This window comes from Aotus nancymaae, unplaced genomic scaffold, assembly GCF_030222135.1.
Source record: "Aotus nancymaae isolate 86718 unplaced genomic scaffold, 86718_ANA_hifiasm-v0.15.2.pri h1tg000003l, whole genome shotgun sequence".
In the NCBI taxonomy this organism is placed as follows: domain Eukaryota; kingdom Metazoa; phylum Chordata; class Mammalia; order Primates; family Aotidae; genus Aotus; species Aotus nancymaae.
In genome coordinates this window covers 7,017,365-7,036,275 of record NW_026988414.1, presented here as the reverse complement: position 1 = coordinate 7,036,275, position 18,911 = coordinate 7,017,365, and the positions used below count along the sequence as shown (strand labels likewise).

At 37.3% G+C, this 18,911-nt stretch overlaps 1 protein-coding gene across 2 annotated transcripts in view; it reads right to left on the bottom strand.

Annotated features, from left to right (window-relative positions):
• Positions 1-18,911, bottom strand: part of SCAI (suppressor of cancer cell invasion) — a 181,408-nt gene that overhangs the window by 53,644 nt on the left and 108,853 nt on the right. For both annotated transcript variants that reach the window (XR_010343277.1, XM_064378032.1), the window contains exons 4-7: positions 9,870-9,965; positions 8,708-8,794; positions 7,072-7,170; positions 211-307 (exon numbers count right to left, since the gene is read on the bottom strand). Coding sequence is in view for 1 of the 2 variants with exons in the window: in XM_064378032.1 (XP_064234102.1) it covers positions 211-307; positions 7,072-7,170; positions 8,708-8,794; positions 9,870-9,965 (379 nt within the window). In the remaining variant the exon portion in view is untranslated. The remainder of the gene's footprint in view (positions 1-210; positions 308-7,071; positions 7,171-8,707; positions 8,795-9,869; positions 9,966-18,911) is intronic.

Here is an 18,911-nt window from a genome sequence, read left to right as displayed (position 1 = left end):
ATTATCTCAGATTAGTATATTTGTAACATGAAAAGAGTTGGAAAATTTTTTATCATTATCCTTGTCAGAAGTTAGTACACTTTGAATGTTGTAATTATTTTGATACATCAAAATTATTTTAACCTAAAATCTAGTTTTAAAAAATAAGACTATCCAATAAGACTATACAATTAAGAGATTAGACTTTTAACTATTTTAAAGTGCATTTACCTTTACCAGATCCTTTACAACATCCATTTTGTTGAGAAGAAGACAAACTACTATAAATCTTGCATAATATCGTAACTTCTTAACTACCAATTCAGGTCTATGGAAGATAAATGAAAAATTACTCATTAAAGAAAAGAATGCTTTTTGATTTTTCCAATTTTTTGATGGCTTTTAAAACTTTTGCCATCCTTTTTTACACAAATATAAACATTTCCACACATAACCATATAATCTTTTTGAACATATTTCTTACTGATTAAGTTGTTTACTAATATATTCATTCATTCAACAAATATTTATTGAGAACTTATGTGCATCAGGTTCTATGGTAAGTGCAATTGCTAAAAGTACAATTGTAAAAAACTATAGATATTCCCTTCTTCACAGATCTTACAGACAGAAAAGTATTTAAAATATACAGGAGAGAGATAAATGTTTAAAACACAACGGAATAATATAATGATAGAAGAAATAAAGAATGCTATTTGAACCCACAGGTCTAGATCTTGAGTGAGAAAAGGTTTCGTAGAGAAAGTAACAAATGTTTAAGAATACAAGGACCAGGTGAGGTGGCTCACGCCTGTAATCCCAACACTTTGGGAGGTCGAGGTGGGCAATCACAAGGTCAGGAGTTCAAGACCAGCCTAGCCAACATGGTGAAACCCTGTATATGCTAAAAATAGAAAAATTAGCCAGGCATGCTGGCTCACGTCTGTGATACCAGCTACTCAGGAGGCTGAGGCAGGAGAATCTCTTGAACCCCAGAGGTGGAGGTTGCAGTGAACCAAGATCAGACCACTGCACTCCAGCCTGGGCTCCAGAGCAAGACTCCGTTTCAAAGGAAAAAAAAAAAAAAAAGAATACAAGAAGAGTGGAAGACTACAGGCAGGAAAATATGAGGTGAAAAGGATTCCAGGAAGAACATTCTTTTTCTTAAAATCTCACTTTTCTGCTATTAATATAACCAAGCCAACTTTTTCATGCTTACTGTTTGTATGTCGTATCTTTTTTTCATCCTTCTTTCAATTATCTATATGTGTTTTTATTTAAATTCACATCTTTTGTGGGCAGTATATACTTGGGTCCTGATTTTCTGTTCACTTTGACTATCTCTGTGCCTTTTACTTGATATGTTTAGATCAATTATATTTAATGTCATTATTGCTTTGGCTAGATTTATATCTACCACCTCACTGTTTCCTATTTGCTCCTTCTCTTGCTGTGTTGCTGTTTTGCTTTCTTTTTGGTTAATCAAGTACTTTTTAGTTTCTGTTTTATATCATCTATTGGCTTCTTAGGTATACAACTTCTTTGTTATTGTTCTTTAAGTGGTTGCTAGGAGTAACAATATGCATCCTTTAACTTATTAAATGCCCCTTACAATATATTTTATCTGTTCACACATAACACTTTACACTTACCAATTATCAATTCAATCCTGACTTCTCCTCCTGCTTTCCATATCCTACATCACAAATACAATAGCCTCACAACAGTATATTTTTTGTATATGTTCAACATTTTCCATAATAAAAGTTTTTAAAAATTCTTTTGATCCATGAGTTACTCAGAAATGTGTCTACTGATTGACCAATTTATTGAATTTTTTGTTTAAGAGATAGAGTCTTGCTATGTTGCCCAGGCTGGACTTGAACTCCTGGATTCAAGCAATCCTCTTAACTCACTGACCAACTTATTGATTTTTTTGTTTAAGTGATGGAGTCTTGCTATATTACCCAGGCTGGACTTGAACTCCTGGGTTCAAGCAATCTTATTGCCTCAGCCTTCTGAGTAGCTGGGCTGCACATGCAGCTACTGATTTTTTAAAATTATGTTTTATTTTTGTTTTTAATTAAATCATACAATGGTTAGACATCATATACTTTATTGAACCTTGTATTAAACTTGTGTTGTGGCAAGTATCAGTTAATTTCACAAATTTTCATATAAGCTTGAAAATAACATATATTCTGTTATTGTTGCACACAATTTTAGGCACATGGGAAAAACTGTTACTCAAATCTTATAATTTCTTGTCTTCTTGATATAAAAATTATTAAATATCATATATCAAAAATTCCAATGTACATGAGATCACTTAATAATTTCCCCACTTTAAAAAATCATTTTGCTTTATTATAATGCTATGTTATTAGGTATATATAAGTTTGTGATTTTTATATTTTCCTGAAATTGTTCCTTTTATTATTACAGAGTAAACCTCTATCCTCGATAATACTTTCTACCTTAAATACACACAGTATACACATAAGAAATGCATATATACATACACATTTCTTCCCCTTAGTAGCTGTCTCATTTATCTTTCTCTGTCCATGTTACATCTTTGAAGGATCCTTTTTTTTTTTTTAAAGAGCCAGAGTCTTGCCCTATTTCCCAGGCTGAAGTGCGGTGGCATCATCATAAATCACTGCAGCCTCAAACTCCTGGGCTCAAGCAATCCTCTTACCTCAGCCTCACTAACTAGGATGGCAGGAGTGTGCCACCACACCTGGCTAATTTTTTTATTTTCATTTCTTATAGAAACCACGTCTTGCTATGTTTCCCAGGCTGGTCTCAAACTCCTAGTCTCAAGCGATCTTCCCGTCTTAGACACCCAAAGTGTTGGGATAACAGGTGTGAGCCACCACTCTTGGCCTTGAAGAGTCTCTTGAATATAGTATATTATGCCGGGCACAGTGGCTCATGCCTATAATCCCAGCACTTTGGGAGGCCAAGGCAGGCAGATCATCTGAAGTCAGGAGTTCTAGACCAGCCTGACCAACATGAGAGGCCCTGTCTCTAATAAAAATACAAAAAATTAGCCGGGCATGGTGGCATATGCCTGTAATCAGCTACTCGGGAGGCTGAGGCAGAAGAATAGCTTGAACTCGGGAGGCAGAGGTTGTGGTGAGCCGAAATTATGCCACTGCACTCCAGCCTGGGCAACGAGAGTGAAACCATGTCTCAAATTAAAAAAAAGTGTATTATTGGGTTTTTCTAAGAGGCATACTGATAATCTCTGTCTTTGCAAAGTTTAGATTACTTTTACTTACTATGACTTGGAGATGTTTCTATATTATTATTTTGTGCTACTTACACTATTTGGAGTTTATTTTCCTTTCCTGCCTTTCATTGTAATGATTATAACTTTGTTACTCACTTTCCCCCTCTACCTCTTCTGAAGTTACACATTCTTCTTATAGTTTTCTTAAAATATTAACAAGTAAACTTAACTTACTCTATGTTTCTTCTGAACAATAAATGGATCTTATTAGAATGGTTTAATTCTTTATCCCCTTTCTTCTTTCATATTATTGCTATCCAGATTGGGCTCCATTTTATTTTAATAATGTCAATCAGCCATTGTTAAGATGATAACTGTCCCATCAAGTCCATGTTTTAGGATACAAGAGGATAATTTTTTCTTATCAGTCCTTCTTATATATCATACCTTCCCCTTGTAGTTTCAATTTTCTTCTTCCTTGCTCTTTTATGTCACTCCAACCAATTGCCCCAATCCAAGGTCACCACAGCAATGGGAAAATGAACTAGGGACTTCTTACTTTCTTAACAACTAAGTTTTCCATTTAAAAGATGACTGTCTTATTTTATCCAGCATTTCTACATATTTAGTATTTTAGGTCATCTAGCCTAACAAATTGTTGAAAGCGGAATTCAAAACAAAGAAAATTAGTAGAAGGATGATGTCAATTCAAATCTGAAATATGAATGACTTAATTCTGTTACTTTTTTGATTAAGAATAGGTTCTATGAATCTATATCGTGGATTATACAACCAGCAAACTTTCTGTAAAGGGCCAGATGGTAAATATTTTAAGCTTTGCAGGCCACATTTGGTGCCTGTAGCATATTCATCTTTTCCCTTTTTGCAACCCTTTGAAAATGTAAAAAAAAAAAAAAAAAAAAAATTCTAAACTGTCACACAGTATAAAAACAGGCCAAAGGCCCAATTTGGCATGCAAGCAGGCCATAGTTAGCTGATCCTTATATTCAATAAGCATACAGAAGTGGGTGGGTGCTTCTATTTCAGAAGCCACGGTGATGAACTGCAGCAAAGCACAGATGAATGCGTCAGTGCTGCCCACTCATACACATGAGAGGCCACCTCAATCAAACCCGATAAACTGAACCACAACCCACAGCCTACCAACTGACTCCATATCAAACTGCAGAAAAAAAAGTGTGACCCTCACTGGAAGGCTCCATATCAAGCCCTCTTTATCATCAGCACCATTACAAAGTGCTAAAGCCTTCAATTTACATTCATATTTCCCACTGAAAAAAACTGAATACTGTCACCACTTAACGTTGACATCAACATAAACGGAGTTTATTTTCCTTTCCTACCTTCCATTGTAATGATCATAATTTTATTCCTCAGTTTCCCCCTCTACCTCTTCTGAAGTTACACATTCTCCTTATACTCTTTAAAATTATTTTTCTAAAAATAACAAGCAAACGACATATTCTATGTTTCTTTTGAACAGTAAATGACAGGTTGACATGTCATCAACATCAACATAAGTGGTGACAGTATTGTTTTTTCCGATACGAATGTAAAATTGAACTTTTTATTAAGCTTTTTTAAGCTCTTAACAAACTTCTAAACTCCAGAATTCCAGCCTTGTCCAACCTGCTAGGCTCACTACTTTAAGACACCGACTCTTTAACTACACATTTGCTGAGGAAACTCCGTTCTTCCAGGTGGCTAACTGTAACATCTCCACACAGCCTCCTGGGTATTGAGAATCTTCACCTTCTCCATATACAACCAGTTCAGCTTTGGCCATCTGCAAAAGAATTGAGGTGTGCAGCTCCTAGAAGGAGTGGCTGTATGGCAATATCTCCTCTTCTAAGTAGGATGGGCCCATGGAATGAAATGTTCTGAGAGTGGTCTTTGCTTAGTGATAGACACTAACCTTGAGATTGCTGGAACAAACTACTTATTCCTTCTGGTCTCGACATGATCCTTAGCTGCCGAGACAGTGCAGAGAGAACTTGTTCCTTTTGAGGAGTGAAGACTTTTGCCTTTTAAATGAACTATGAAATTGTGGAATACTTCCTTACTTGGTTTTCTCTCCTGGCTGTTGATTTTAGCAGCTGTTGCTGATTGCAATCTTGACTGGCACTCTTACCCTGTGTGAACTAAGAAACAACCTACCCACTGAACAAAGCCCCTCCTAAGCATATACAGCAAGGTCAAGGTTTAGTACCCCGGATTGTCCTTTAATTCTAATTTACTGGCACAAAGCAAGAGTTTTTGTCATCCTGATTCCAAATAATCCTACTTCTAAATAATATGCCCTGCTCTAGGAGACTGCACAGGAAAACTATTCAAATTTGATGTTGGTTATTAAGGCATACAATTATGGCAATACATCAAACTGTTGGGTATTAAGATTAAAGACAATTTCCCTTTGTCAAATTAGAAAATGGAGAAAAGTAAATTATACAAGGTGTTTTGTTATTGCATAAAATAGTTCTCGGCTTATATGTATTCTTAATGCTGATAAAATGTTACATAGCTCTTCTGCATTTTTTAAGATATAATTTATCTCGCCAAGAATTAAGACAAATAGTATAGCATGAATTTTTTTTTTTAAATTAGGGTTGGAGGAAATATATCTGTAGTGAAAATATGTGAAGCACACTATAGAACAACCTAAGGGAAAAGTAACTGATGGAACTTCTGATGTAAAGGAATGACAGAAAGAAATGGAAAATGTACACTCCATCATTGACACCCCTACATATGCCATGCAAACGCCCCTAGACAAGTCTGATCAAGACATGCAAGGGAATTAAGGAGATTTACAAGAGTGGGGCTTTTCCCAAAATGTCACTGTTTAGCTGGAAAGCTTACAACAGTCAACCACAAAGTGTTCTCGAGAAAAACATGTCAAAACTGTTTTCTTCCCTTGCTAAGAGAATATATAATCTTTTCACTATAAAAAAACTGTGAGTTCTGTTGCTGGGGGTAGAGAGAATATTCAGACCTTCTGTGCCTGAACTTTCTTACCCAACAATTCCCAGAATGCTAGCAAGAAAGATTCTCCAGCAGACCTCTGATTTCTTCCACAATTCCATACTCATCTGGAACTAATAAAATCACAGTCCAGGCCAGGTGCGGTGGCTCATGCCTATAATCACAGCACTTTGGGAGGCTGAGGTGGGTGGATCACCTGAGGTCAAGCATTGGCGATCAGCCTGGCCAACACGGTGAAACCTCATCTCTACTAAAAAATACAAAAAAATTAGCCAGGTATGGTGGCACACACCTGCAATCCCAGCTACTTGTGATGCTGAGGCAGAAGAATTGCTTGAACCCAGGAGGCAGAAGTTGCAGTGAGCCGAGACTGCACCACTGCACTCCAGCCTGGGCAACAGAGCGACACTCTGTCTCCAAAAGAAAAAGAAAAGAAAATTCAAATAGCATTAGCAGGCTATTCCCTGATCCTGCGTGACAGCTGTCACCAGACTTTTGAAGAGATATGAATTAAGATTACTTAATTATTAAGGCTAAAGAATAAATGTTAGTAACTAAGCTTCGCTTTGGAGTCATTTCTTTTCTATTAAATCTATGTGAAGCCAATCTCCTGTAAAACAATAACCCAACTCTCCTTAGACATTGTAAAATCTGTTACAACATCTTCGATATTTATTGCATAGGTAACATATACTTCTCTATGCTTTCAAAGGGCTACTACACAGCAGGCACTCCATAAAGCCTGGTAAATGATTACAAGTTATAAACAAATGTATGCTTTTCTGTACAATTTCCATGCAGAGTAAAGACAGTTCTATCCTCACCTTTCCAAAAGCATAGCAGATACATACCTGTCCTCTTTATTGACTTGAGAATAATATGATCTCTGTCTGATTGCAGAATAGAAGGAAAAAGCCTCATTCAGATAGCTGGTTTCTGATGTGCGTAAGCTATAAGAAAAAATATATTTTTAAATATGACAGTGTCAGAGAGTCTTCACCATGATAAATACTTCTTCTATACTACTGTATTCCTCTATGTCTGGGGCGGGTGGAAATGACTGTCCTAAATTTGAATCAGCAAGGCAATCATCATATCACTCTTAAAATGTATAAAAAATAATAACGAAAATTTTTGAAAAATGTCCTCACTGAATGCAAGCATTTTTTGATGCCAACCCATATTATACATTATCCTCATTCTTTGAAGAGACTCTCCAAACAGCATTCCATCAGTGAAATCCTTCTCTCCCAGGACCAAGCCAATTTACTTCCTCAAATCCATACAGTCCTTTGGCCCATTTCTTTATTTTTTGTTTTTTTCTCACAGGACTGAGGAATGCACTAATCCATATTAATCTTCAGGGGATGTTAATAAATTATGTTTTACAAGAGACTTTTTAAGAAAATATTTCTACCCAAGAAAACATTTCTAGTTTTACAAGGGACTTTTTAAGAAAATATTCTACCCAAGAAAGTAATTTTAATGGTGGGAATTTGGGATAGTATGCCAAAATATAGGAAATGGAAGAAGTTTTATTGCTTTTTTTTCCTTTTCTTTTCTTTTTTTTTAAATTTTTTATTTTTTGAGACAGAGTTTCACTCTTGTTACCCATGCTGCAATGTCAATGGCATGATCTCAGCTCACTGTAACCTCTGCCTCCCAGGTTCAAGCAATTCTCCTGCCTCAGCCTCCCAAGTAGCTGGGATTATAGACACACGCCACCACACCCAGCTAAATTTTTTGTATTTTTAGTACAGAAGGGGTTTCACCATGTTGGCCAGGCTTGTCTCAAACTCCTAACCTCAGGCAATCCACCTGCCTCAGCCTCCCAAAGTGCTAGGATTACAGACGTGAGCCACCATGCCTGGTTGTTTTATTGCTTTTTAGATTAAAAATTAAAAAAAAAAAAAAAAAAAATTGTCCAAGCCTTTTTCATTGTATACCTGCTATCACATCAGGCTAATGAGTTTTAGATTCCTAAAAGGACCTCTCTTGCTTTCTGAACTCAGGGATGGGACTATGTAGATGTTATTGCTCTAAGGATATAATAAAAATACCTTTATTTATCTCATGTAACCTTTCAAACATATCCTGAAAGTATAAGTTTTCTAAAGTTTCCTTCTGAAAATTATTCATTCATACATACAAATTATAATATAATGCTGCACAGTATTAAGACAAGTGAAGCTGTAAGAACAATCAATCCTTTAGTATTAATCATTTATCTAAGACCAAGATCAAATTTTTAAGTTATAAATGAGTCTGACCAAATGAAGTGTTTGGAAGGCATGCCTTTAAAACAAATAGTACTTTAATGATGGAAGGTTATTGCACGACATTGTCTTGATCAATCTGGTCCAAACTATTAGGGTTTCATTTGTAACTCACCATTTTCACACCCAGCAACGAGTATACTATATATATTTCTGTATACTGTGTTTTAATCAGACAACACTTTATTCTTTCCATGTGTAATTTACTTACTAATAATGGTAGTACAGCTGCCCAATCTTGGAAGCAATTTCTCCTATTTGCCAGCGCTTCAAGCCATACCGATTATCCAAGACTTGTCTAGTTTATATAGGATACAAGAAAATAGAAATAAGAGTCTGTGCATTCCAAAAATAATCAAATCTGTAAATTCAATAGGATAAAATACCATTCAACTCAGCAAAGCTAATACATTTTTCATGAGATTTCAATGTAGTCATTCCATTAAATTCAAAAAGCATTTATTAAATGTCTATTTATAAGTTGAAATATAAAAAGAAACTACTTTGGCCAGTAAACAACATGTATTTTAGAATGAAATAATAAATCATCCTTCCTACACTCTAGTTCATCTGAATCATTCCACATATAATATTGTCTTTAAAAATATCAAACAAGAACATTATTTTTTTTTTAGATGGAGTCTGGCTCTGTTGCCCAGGCTGGAGTGCAGTGGCATGATCTTGGCTCCCTCCCTGCAACCTCCACCTAGTGGTTCAAGCGATTTCCTGCCTCAGCCTCCCGAGTAGCTGGGATTATACGTGTGCACCACCATGCCCGACTAATTTTTGTATTTTTAGTAGGGATGGGGTTTGGTCATGTTAGCCAGGGTGGGCTTGAACTCCTGACCTCAAGTGATCCACCCACCTCAGTTTCCTAAAGTGCTGGGATTACAATTGTGAGTCACTGTACCCAGCCTTATTTTATTATTTATTTTTATCTTTTTTTTTTGAGACAGAGTCTCTCTCTGTTGCCCAGACTGGAGTACAGTGGTACAATCTCAGCTCACTGCACTGGCTAATTTTTGTGTATTTTGTAGAGATAAGATTTACCATGCTGCCAGGCTGGTCTCAAACTCCTGAGTTCAAGCAGTCCCCCCACCTTGGCCTACCAAAGTGCTGGGATTACAGGCATAAGCCACCATGCCTGGTCACACATTTTAAAATCTTAAATAAATAGGAAAGAAATAAATTTGTTTTCATTTGGGTTATGAAGATGAAATATGTAATTTTAAAAGCACCAAGATTTATCTTTGCTTTGTTGGTGAAAAAAAAAGAAAAAGCACCAAGATAAAAAGTACTGAAGTAGTAAAGATAAAAACTGTGACTAATAGAAAACAGGCCTTCACTCTTCTTTAACTATAAAATTCATTTACCGATGCTGCTGCTGGAACTTCCAGAGTTTGGTGTAAACATCAAAAGTTCTTCCAAAATAGGACTGCCACTGCTTCTGTCCATATTGTGGCAAATCTCTGTAATAATAAATGAGTATGTATTAATTTTAAACTTCTTATGCTATTTGAAAATTAAGTCTTGTGATGGTACAACCCAGATAGATGTAAAATGCTTGCATTCAGGCTTTCTTTTAAAACCAAAGTTACACTGTACATAATTCTACAACTAGGGTCCAGGACATGTTGTTTTCCTGTTCTCCTCCCTACTTCTGACAGGTTGTTCTTAGTGTTCTTTGCAGATGCCTCTCCCATGAGGTTTCTAGCACTCTCTTCCCTCACCCTGGGTGATCTTATTCACACTCACTTATATACTGATAACTTTCAAATGTTTACCTTCAGCTAAGAACTCAGTTGAATGTTTGAAAAACACTGCTTTAGAAAATATACCTAGAAATGGATATGTAGATGGTATTACTGTTCTACACTATTCTATCCCCTCCCTATAAGGGAACTATATAGCCCTGTCTTTGAACCTGGTGACTTACACTACAATCTTTGAGAGACAAATACTCCCTACCATACAAACACTGGGCCTGGCCATATTAACTTACTTTGGCCAATGAAATATAATTGTTAAGTTATTTATATTGTATCGATTAAGAGCACTGAGTGGTTCAGCATTTTCAGTTTTCCATCTGACCTAAGACAAAGATAGCGCTGTTCTTCAGCGTGGAACACTGAGTAAGGCACATTTAACAGAGCTGCAAAACCACAGACAACTTGTAGCTAACATGGGAGCTAGAAATAAATCTCTACTGTAGGAAGGCACTATAATTTGAGGGTTGCTACAGCAGCCTTACTTAGGAAAAGCTAGTACAGAAATTGGTAACAGGAGTCGATTATTGCCATAACAAACATGGAACATATGTGACACTTGCAATTGCGACTGAGTATCAAGTCTGGAAACAATGATCTATATAATGCAGTCATAACACTGTATTTGCCTGAGAAAACCTAGAAAGTAGATAATACGATTAATCAACTGGCTGATTTATGCAAAGAGGTTGGGAAACAGTATGTTGCTAGCCCTGGATGATATTAGCTACACTTAAAATACCACAAGAAAAAGATAAACTCAGAAAAGAATTAATTGCATTAAAAGAATGCAAGCGGAGTTGAAAAGAAAGAGAAAATTCACAAATTCAAGAACTTACAAGATTGAAAGATACAACAATTACTAATATTTAACTGTAAAAGATATAATTGAGAAATGCTATGCATAACAGCCTCATCTTCCAGGGCAAAACTTCTTTTTTTTTTTTTTTGAGACAGAGTCTCACTCTGTCACCAGGCTGGAGTACAGTGGCGTGATCTTGGGGGACTTACTGCAACCTCTGCCTCCCGGGTTCAAGTGATTCTCCAACCTCAGCCTCCTGAGTAGCTGGGATTACAGGCATGCACCACCATGCCCAGCTAATTTTTGTATTTTTAGTAGAGACAGGGTTTCACCATGTTGGCCAGGATGGTCTTAATTTCCTGACCTCGTGATCTACCCACCTCGGCCTCCCAAAGTGCTGGGATTGTAGGTTTAAGCCACCACACCCAGCCTCCAGGGCAAAACTACTTTATTAAAGTCTGTGAATAGATGAAGATGGCCCCAAGTATCTTTTTTCATTGGGACAAAATAAATTCAGGAAAGGAATTTAAGAATTTGGCTGTCTTGTAGAAACCTGATAAACTCAAGTTATCTCTGATAAAGTCCAGAAGATAGATATATCTCAAAGAATTAGGGGTATGGCTATTGGTACATGAAGCTAACTTGAATCAAATTATTATTATTTTTTTAATTGCATTTTAGGTTTTGGGGTACATGTGAACAACATGCAAGATTGTTGCATAGGTACACACATGGCAGTGTGATTTGCTGCCTTCCTCCCCATCACCTACATCTGGCATTTCTCTCCATGCTATCTCTCCCCAACTCCCCACCCCCCTCAAATTATAGAGTCAACTACGTTTCACAAGATTTGTTCTATTGAAGTTACCTTTTTAAAAAAATAAAGGAGCAATAAATTCATTGACTATAGTGTGGTTAATTTCTTATCCTAGTTTATGACTTGCCATCTCATTTTTCTTCATTGTGTTTTTATTATGAGTAGTTTTCAAATGTATGGATCTTTATTTGTATGGTTAGTGCTTTTTCTGTATTCTTAAAGAAACTCATCCACAAAATAGTATTATCTTCTGCAAGATTTAAAGTTTTGATCTTCAAATTTAACTCTTTAATATAACCAAATTGAATTTCAGATATGTATAACAAACTATGTCTGAACGATTTTTTAAAAATATATATCTTTTTTGATGACAGAACTGGAACTGTCATAAATTTTCCGCTAAGCTCATTTTTCAGCTCTTTGTTCCATAATGAGGCTTTTCGGTTTCCTCATTAACATTCTGTTAATTATGATAGCCTTAATAAGTCTAGCATGTTTCCTCTTTATCAGGAGTGCCTTGGCTATTTTTGTTTCCTGTACTTACATACGAATATAAATTTTAAACTCAGCTGCAAACTTACACACACACGCCTTAATGGGTTCTAGTGGTAACTGAGTAAATCTAGAAAACAATTTGGAAAATTTGTATTTTTTCTAATTTCGTCAGTAGCATTTCTTTCCATTTATGGTAAAAACAGTGTTTTTACCAAAAGTTAAATACATTTATAACTCTTTCCATAAAAGTCTTATATTTCTTGGTTCATATTACTGTAAGGTCTCATATTATCCTTGTTTTTGTGAAAGATATCTCTACTTTTTAAGTTCTATCTTTTATTTATTTATTTATTTTTTGAGACAGAAGCTCATTCTGTCACCCAGGCTGGAGTGCAGTGGTGCGATCTTGGCTCACTGAAACCTCTGCCTCCTGGGTTCAAGCGACTCTCCCACATCAGCCTTCTGAGTAGCTGGGATTACAGGTGCCCGCCACCACACCTGGATAATTTTTGTATTTTTAGTAGAGATGGGGTTTCACTATGTTGGTCAGGCTGGTCTCAAACTCCTGACCTCATGATCTGCCCACCTCGGCCTCCCAAAGTGCTGAGATTACAAGCGTGAGCCACCGCTCCTGGCCTTACTGTTTTTATGACGGAAAATTTCAAACATATACAAAAGCAGAGCAAACAGTACAATGATACCTAGGTACTACCAGCAGATTCAAAGATTATCAGTTGCCAAGTAAAATACATATTTTTGTTTCTGGGCCCCCTACTCCTTTCCATAAGTTTATCTGTCTACCTTTGTGCTAATTCCACTCTGTCTAAATCAGTAGTGCTATAACCACCACAAGCACTATTTTCGATTAAGAAAAGAAGTACAGGCTGTATTTATATTGATCCCTATAACTAAAGTCTACAAAAATATTTAAAACAGAGAAAACACTCAAATGTTTAGTAGTAAAATGAAACATGTTTTAAATATAAATTTCCTTACTTAAGCTCAACTTTCCTCAATTATACAAGGAAATCTATTATTTAGTTCACATAACTAAATAAGCTGAATGTTCTTGGTAAACTACACAATCTTACAGAAATTTGAGGGGAGGCAAGCCACGGTGGCTCACGTCTGCAATCCCAGCACTTTGGGAGGCCGAGGTGGGCAGATCACCTGAGGCCAGGAGTTCAAGACCAGCCTGACCAACATGGTGAGACCCCATCTCTATTAAAAATACAAAAATTAGCCAGGCATGGTGGTGCATGCTTGTAGTCCCAGCTGCTGGGGAGGGTGAGGTGGGAGGATCACTTGAACCCGAGAGGTGGTGGAGTGTGGGCTAAAGCGCAGTGGTGCAAGTCCAGTGGTACAACGTCAGCTCGCTGCAACCTCCACTTCCCGGGTTCAAGCGATTCTCCTGCCTCAGCCTCCTGAGTAGCTGGGACTACAGGCGCACACCACCACTCCCGGCTAATTTTTGTATTTTTAGTAGAGATGGGTTTTCGTCATGTTGGTGAGGCTGGTCTCGAACTGTTGACCTCAGGTGATCCACCCGCCTCAGTCTCTCAAAAAGCGCTGGGATTACAGGCGTGAGCCACTGTGCCCAGCCTGTAGGTAGCTTTTCTTTTGCATCATTGGGGTATCTTGCTATTGGAGTTACCTACTTTGCTGTTAGGCAAGGTATACTGTAAAGACACTCAATGGAAGGAGGAAACCTGATCACTAATATTCTTTTTTTTTTTTTTTTTGAGATGGAGACTAATATTCTTCTTCGTTTTTTTGTTTTGTTTTGTTTTGTTTTTGAAATGGAGTCTCACTCTGCTGCTCAAGCTGGAGTGCAGTGGTGCAATCTTGGCTCACTGCAACTCCACCTCCCAGGTTCAAGTGATTCTCCTGCCTCAGTCTCCCATGTAGCTGTGATTACAAGTGCCCACTACCACACCCAGTTAATTTTTGTATTTTTTTTTTAAGTGGAGATGGGGTTTTACCACGTTGGCCAGGCTAGTCTTGAACTCCTGACCTCAAGTGATCCACCTGCTTCGGCCTCCCAAAGTGCTGGGATTATAGGTATGAGCCACTGTGCCTGGCCTACTAATACTATTCTATCAAGTGCTAAGAATTATGAAGGCCATAGAAAGTGGTATGAAAAGCGATCTCTTCAATTAATAGGATTATTGGTTGTAATAGACAGAAAAGATGATCACGTATGTAGAAAAAACTACAAAGTAGTAAATCACATGACACTGAATAAAAGTAGTAAGGAGTTTAGAAAATATACACATTGGCTACTCAGGAAAGACTGCTTGAGACCAGGGGTTTAAGTTCAGCCTGGACAACATACCAAGACTTCATCTAAAAAAAAAAATTAATTAATTAATTAATTAATTAAAACAATGTTTAAGGTACATATTGGAAGGCTTAAGTAGCCGGGAAATGCTTCATAAAAAGAAAGATTTGGATAGGCAAAAGAGAAAGAAGAGATTATCAGAGACAGAGTTAAATAAAATATGTAAGAGAAGCAATGACAATTATAAGTTAATAACACTTTATAGCACAAGTAGGAAAATAGCCTGAATTGAATAAACGATGTATTTTGGGAACTAGTAGAAAATAAGGTACAACAGGTAGGCTGGAGTCAGTTTACAGAGTTCAAGAGCATAAAGTTTTTCTGGCCTTTTATGTAGGTTTATTTCCTGCATTTAAAAAGTAGAGATAATAACTGCTAATGGGTACAGGCTTCTTTTGGGGATAATGAATGTTCTAAAATTGACTGTAGTGGTGACTGCACATAACCTATGAGGATACTAAAAGCATGGAGTTGTATACTTCCAAAAGGTAACTTGCAAGATTTTTGATTATGCCAATAAAGATGTTCTTTTTAAAAAAAGTAATATAATTTAAAAAGCAATACATGATGGACTGAGCATATAATTTTATCTTCTCTCTCAAGGCTCCATGCAGAAATAAAAAGAGAGGGAGGCAATCAGTAGATGAGAGATTTCAAGAAACTTCTGAAAGAACAACATTTGATGAAGAAATATTATTATATGAAGAAATATCAATATTATTATTTCCCACCAATCAAAATCCTAGCAGGAAATAGATGACAGACCAAGTGGGTCACTGAGAAGAGTCTGACAAAGAGGCTACAAAGGTGTGAACAGAGTCAAGGGAAACCAATAAGGAACACTCGAAGGACCCTTGGCTAAGTTACTACCCTTTATGCCTGGTACAGCAGGGGGAGGGGGCAGTTCCCAAAACTTAAGGGAGGGAGCTGATGAGATACACATCTGTGCTCACTCTATTCCTGCCCTCCAACCGCCTGCTGATCCCTTCCATTGGTAGAACCCAGCTGGAAGGCAGAGAGCAAAGATACCAGTTGGAGCAGCTTATAAAGGTTAGTCTCCCAGGGTAGGAGAAGAGGCAAAAGGTAAAAAGTAGATCTGGAAAGGCAAACTGAAAATGTCCAGCCTAGTGACTTCCATATAACAGAGTGAAGAAAGCTGGAACCTAGAAAACATGTGAAAGGACTCAACCCAGAGAGGTTACAAAAGAAAAACAGGGTGAGGTACAGCAGCTCACACGGGCAGTCCTAGCAGGGACTTTGGGAGGTCTAGGGAGGCAGGCAGCTTGAGCCCAGGAGTTGGAGACCAGCCTGGGCAACATAGCAAAACACCATCTCTTTAAAAAAAAAAAAAAATTAGCCAGGCATAGTGACACACACCAGTTACATTTCCAGCTACTCAGGAGGCTGAGGTGGGAAGACTGACCAAGGCTGAAGATCAAGTCTGTAGTGAGCTGTGCTCATGGCACTGTACTTCAGCATGGACAACATAGTAAGACCCTGTCTCAAAAGAAAAAAATAGTGTATAAAAGAGTGATCCATTTGAATTTGAACCTAAGAATGAATTCCTTTGAGATATACACTGGAACTATAGAGAAGGAAAGATCATTTCTCAATTCCTGGCTTTGCTATGTATGATATTTACATAATTTTATGTCAAAATGTTTATTATTCATTTTCAACTTTTAGAATCCATGTGTAGATCAAACACAAAATATTTAACTATGATTATGGAATGGTAAATAAATTTTACGTTCCGTGAAATAAAAACATGAAGTTACAACTGACCAAAACCGAGCATGAGAAAAGAAGAGAGGCTGGGTGTGGTGGCTCATGCTTGTAATCCCAGCACTTTGGGAGGCTGAGATGGGAGGATTGCTTGAACTCAGGAATTCAAGACCAGTCAGGGCAACAAAGTGAGACCCCTCCTGTCTCCAGCAAAAATGAAAAAATTAGCCAGGTGTGGTGGCAGGCACCTGTGGTTCCAGCTACTCAGGAGGCTGAGGCAGGAGAATCACTTGAGTCCAGGAAATCAGGGCTGCAATAAACTGTGATCACACCACTGTGCTCCAGCCTGGACAACAGAGTGAGACTCTATCTTTAAAACACACACACACACACACACACAAACACACACACAAAGAAAAAATAGAAAAGATGATGGAACTAGTGGGGAATGAAAATTTACCTTACAAAATGTAATCAAAGGGATACCATCGATATGATGTATGGGTTAAGGACTGGGTTTTGAAGTCAGACTGGCTTGGTACCACTAATTGTCTATGCAATCTTACATACCATAAACTTTATTTATAAAATAAATGTTTTTATTTATAAAATAGGAATAATAATAATAATAATAGAGCCTATACCATAGGTTTGATGACAAGAGTTAGTGAGTTAATACAGGTAAGGAGCAAAGAACAATATATAGCACTTAGTAAAAACACAAAAAAGTCAGACAATACTATCATCTATGACCAGCATTTTAAAAGTCTGCTGCCAATAACTGACAATGTGATTAACAAAATGAATAATGGGCCAGGCATAGTGACTCAAGCCTGCAATCCTGGCATTTTGGAAGGCCAAGGCACGGGGATCATTTGAGGCCAGGAGTTTGAGACCAGCCTGGGCAACAAAGTGAGATCTCATCTCTACAAAAAAAATTTAAAAATTACCCAACCAGCAGCTCTTGGGGGTTGAGGTAGGATGACTGCTTCAGCCAAGGAAGTCGAGGCTGCAATGAGTCATCATTGCACCACTGCACTCCAGCTTGGGCAACATCTGCCTTAAAAATAAATAAATAAAATAAAATGAATAATGGGAAAACCAAGATTAGTGATAATGTAAATTCAGAAGACATGGTGGGGATTAGACAGTATATGTGAATTATCTGAAACAGGCCTGGCATACAGTAAGCACTCATAAATGTTAGTTGCTATTATTATTCTTATTAGGGCTACTATTTCTATGCAGCAGAGAAAAGAGTAGCTTTTAGGTAAATGAAATCTTCATTTATTGTGGCAGGATATCAAAGAAGAATATATAAATTGATAAACCAAGAAAGAGTGATAAAAGTATATTTAGCTTGAGAAATGGAAGTAAACACCAGGAAAACTAAAATTGGAAATAGTCAAAAGTGATTTCAGGCCAGGCATGATGGCTCACGCCTGTAATCCCAGACTTTGGGAGGCCAAGGCGGGCAGATTATGAGGTCAGGAGATTGAAAACAACCTGGCAAACATGGTGAAATCCCATCTCTAGTAAAAATACAAAAATTAGCTAGGTGTGGTGGCACGTGCCTGTAATCCCAACTATTCAGGAGGCTGAGGCAGGAGAATCACTTGAACCAGGAAGTCAGAGGTTGCAGTGAGCCAAGATAGCGCCACTGAACTCCAGCCTAACAACAGAGTAAGACTCCATCTCCAAAAAAAAAAAAAAAAAGTGATTGCCTTTGAAAAATGAGGACTCTAGGTGAAAGGGATGTTTTAGAGAATACTACTTCATAATGTAAGCCGTTTTATAGTATTTCACCTTGTAAAATCCATGTTTTTTAAATTATGAGGTCATAGTTTCATTTATTTTTTGAATTGGTATTTTATACACATAGTATAAAATTGAAAGAGCACAAAGTAAGTCTCCTCTACTTCTATTCCAAGTGACCTAGATCTTCATTCTGACAAAGTCCTCATTTATTTACTTACAAGCATATAATTGTGCACGTATACACATTGATATGTTGTTTTAAATAAATACATTAAGAAAAAAGTAGCCGGGCATGATGGCTCATGACACTTTGGGAAGCTAAGGCGGGAGGATCACTTGAACCTGGAAGTTCAAGGCCAGCCTGGGCAACATGGAGAGACCTTGTCTTTTCAAAACATTTTTTTAAAAATTAGCCAGGCAGGCCGGGCACAGTAGCTTACACCCGTAACCCCAGCACTTTGGGAGGCTGAGGCAGGCAGATCATCAGAAATCAGGAGTTTGAGACTAGCCTGGCCAACATGGTGAAACCCTGTCTCTAATAAAAATATAAAAAATTAGCTGGGTATGGTGGAGGGCACCGTAATCCCAGCTATTCGGGAGACTGAGGCAGGAGAATTGCTTGAACCTGGGAGGTGGAGGTTGCATTGAGCCAGAATCGTGCTACTGCACTCCAGCCTGGGCGACAAAGTGAAACTCCATCTCAGATTAAAA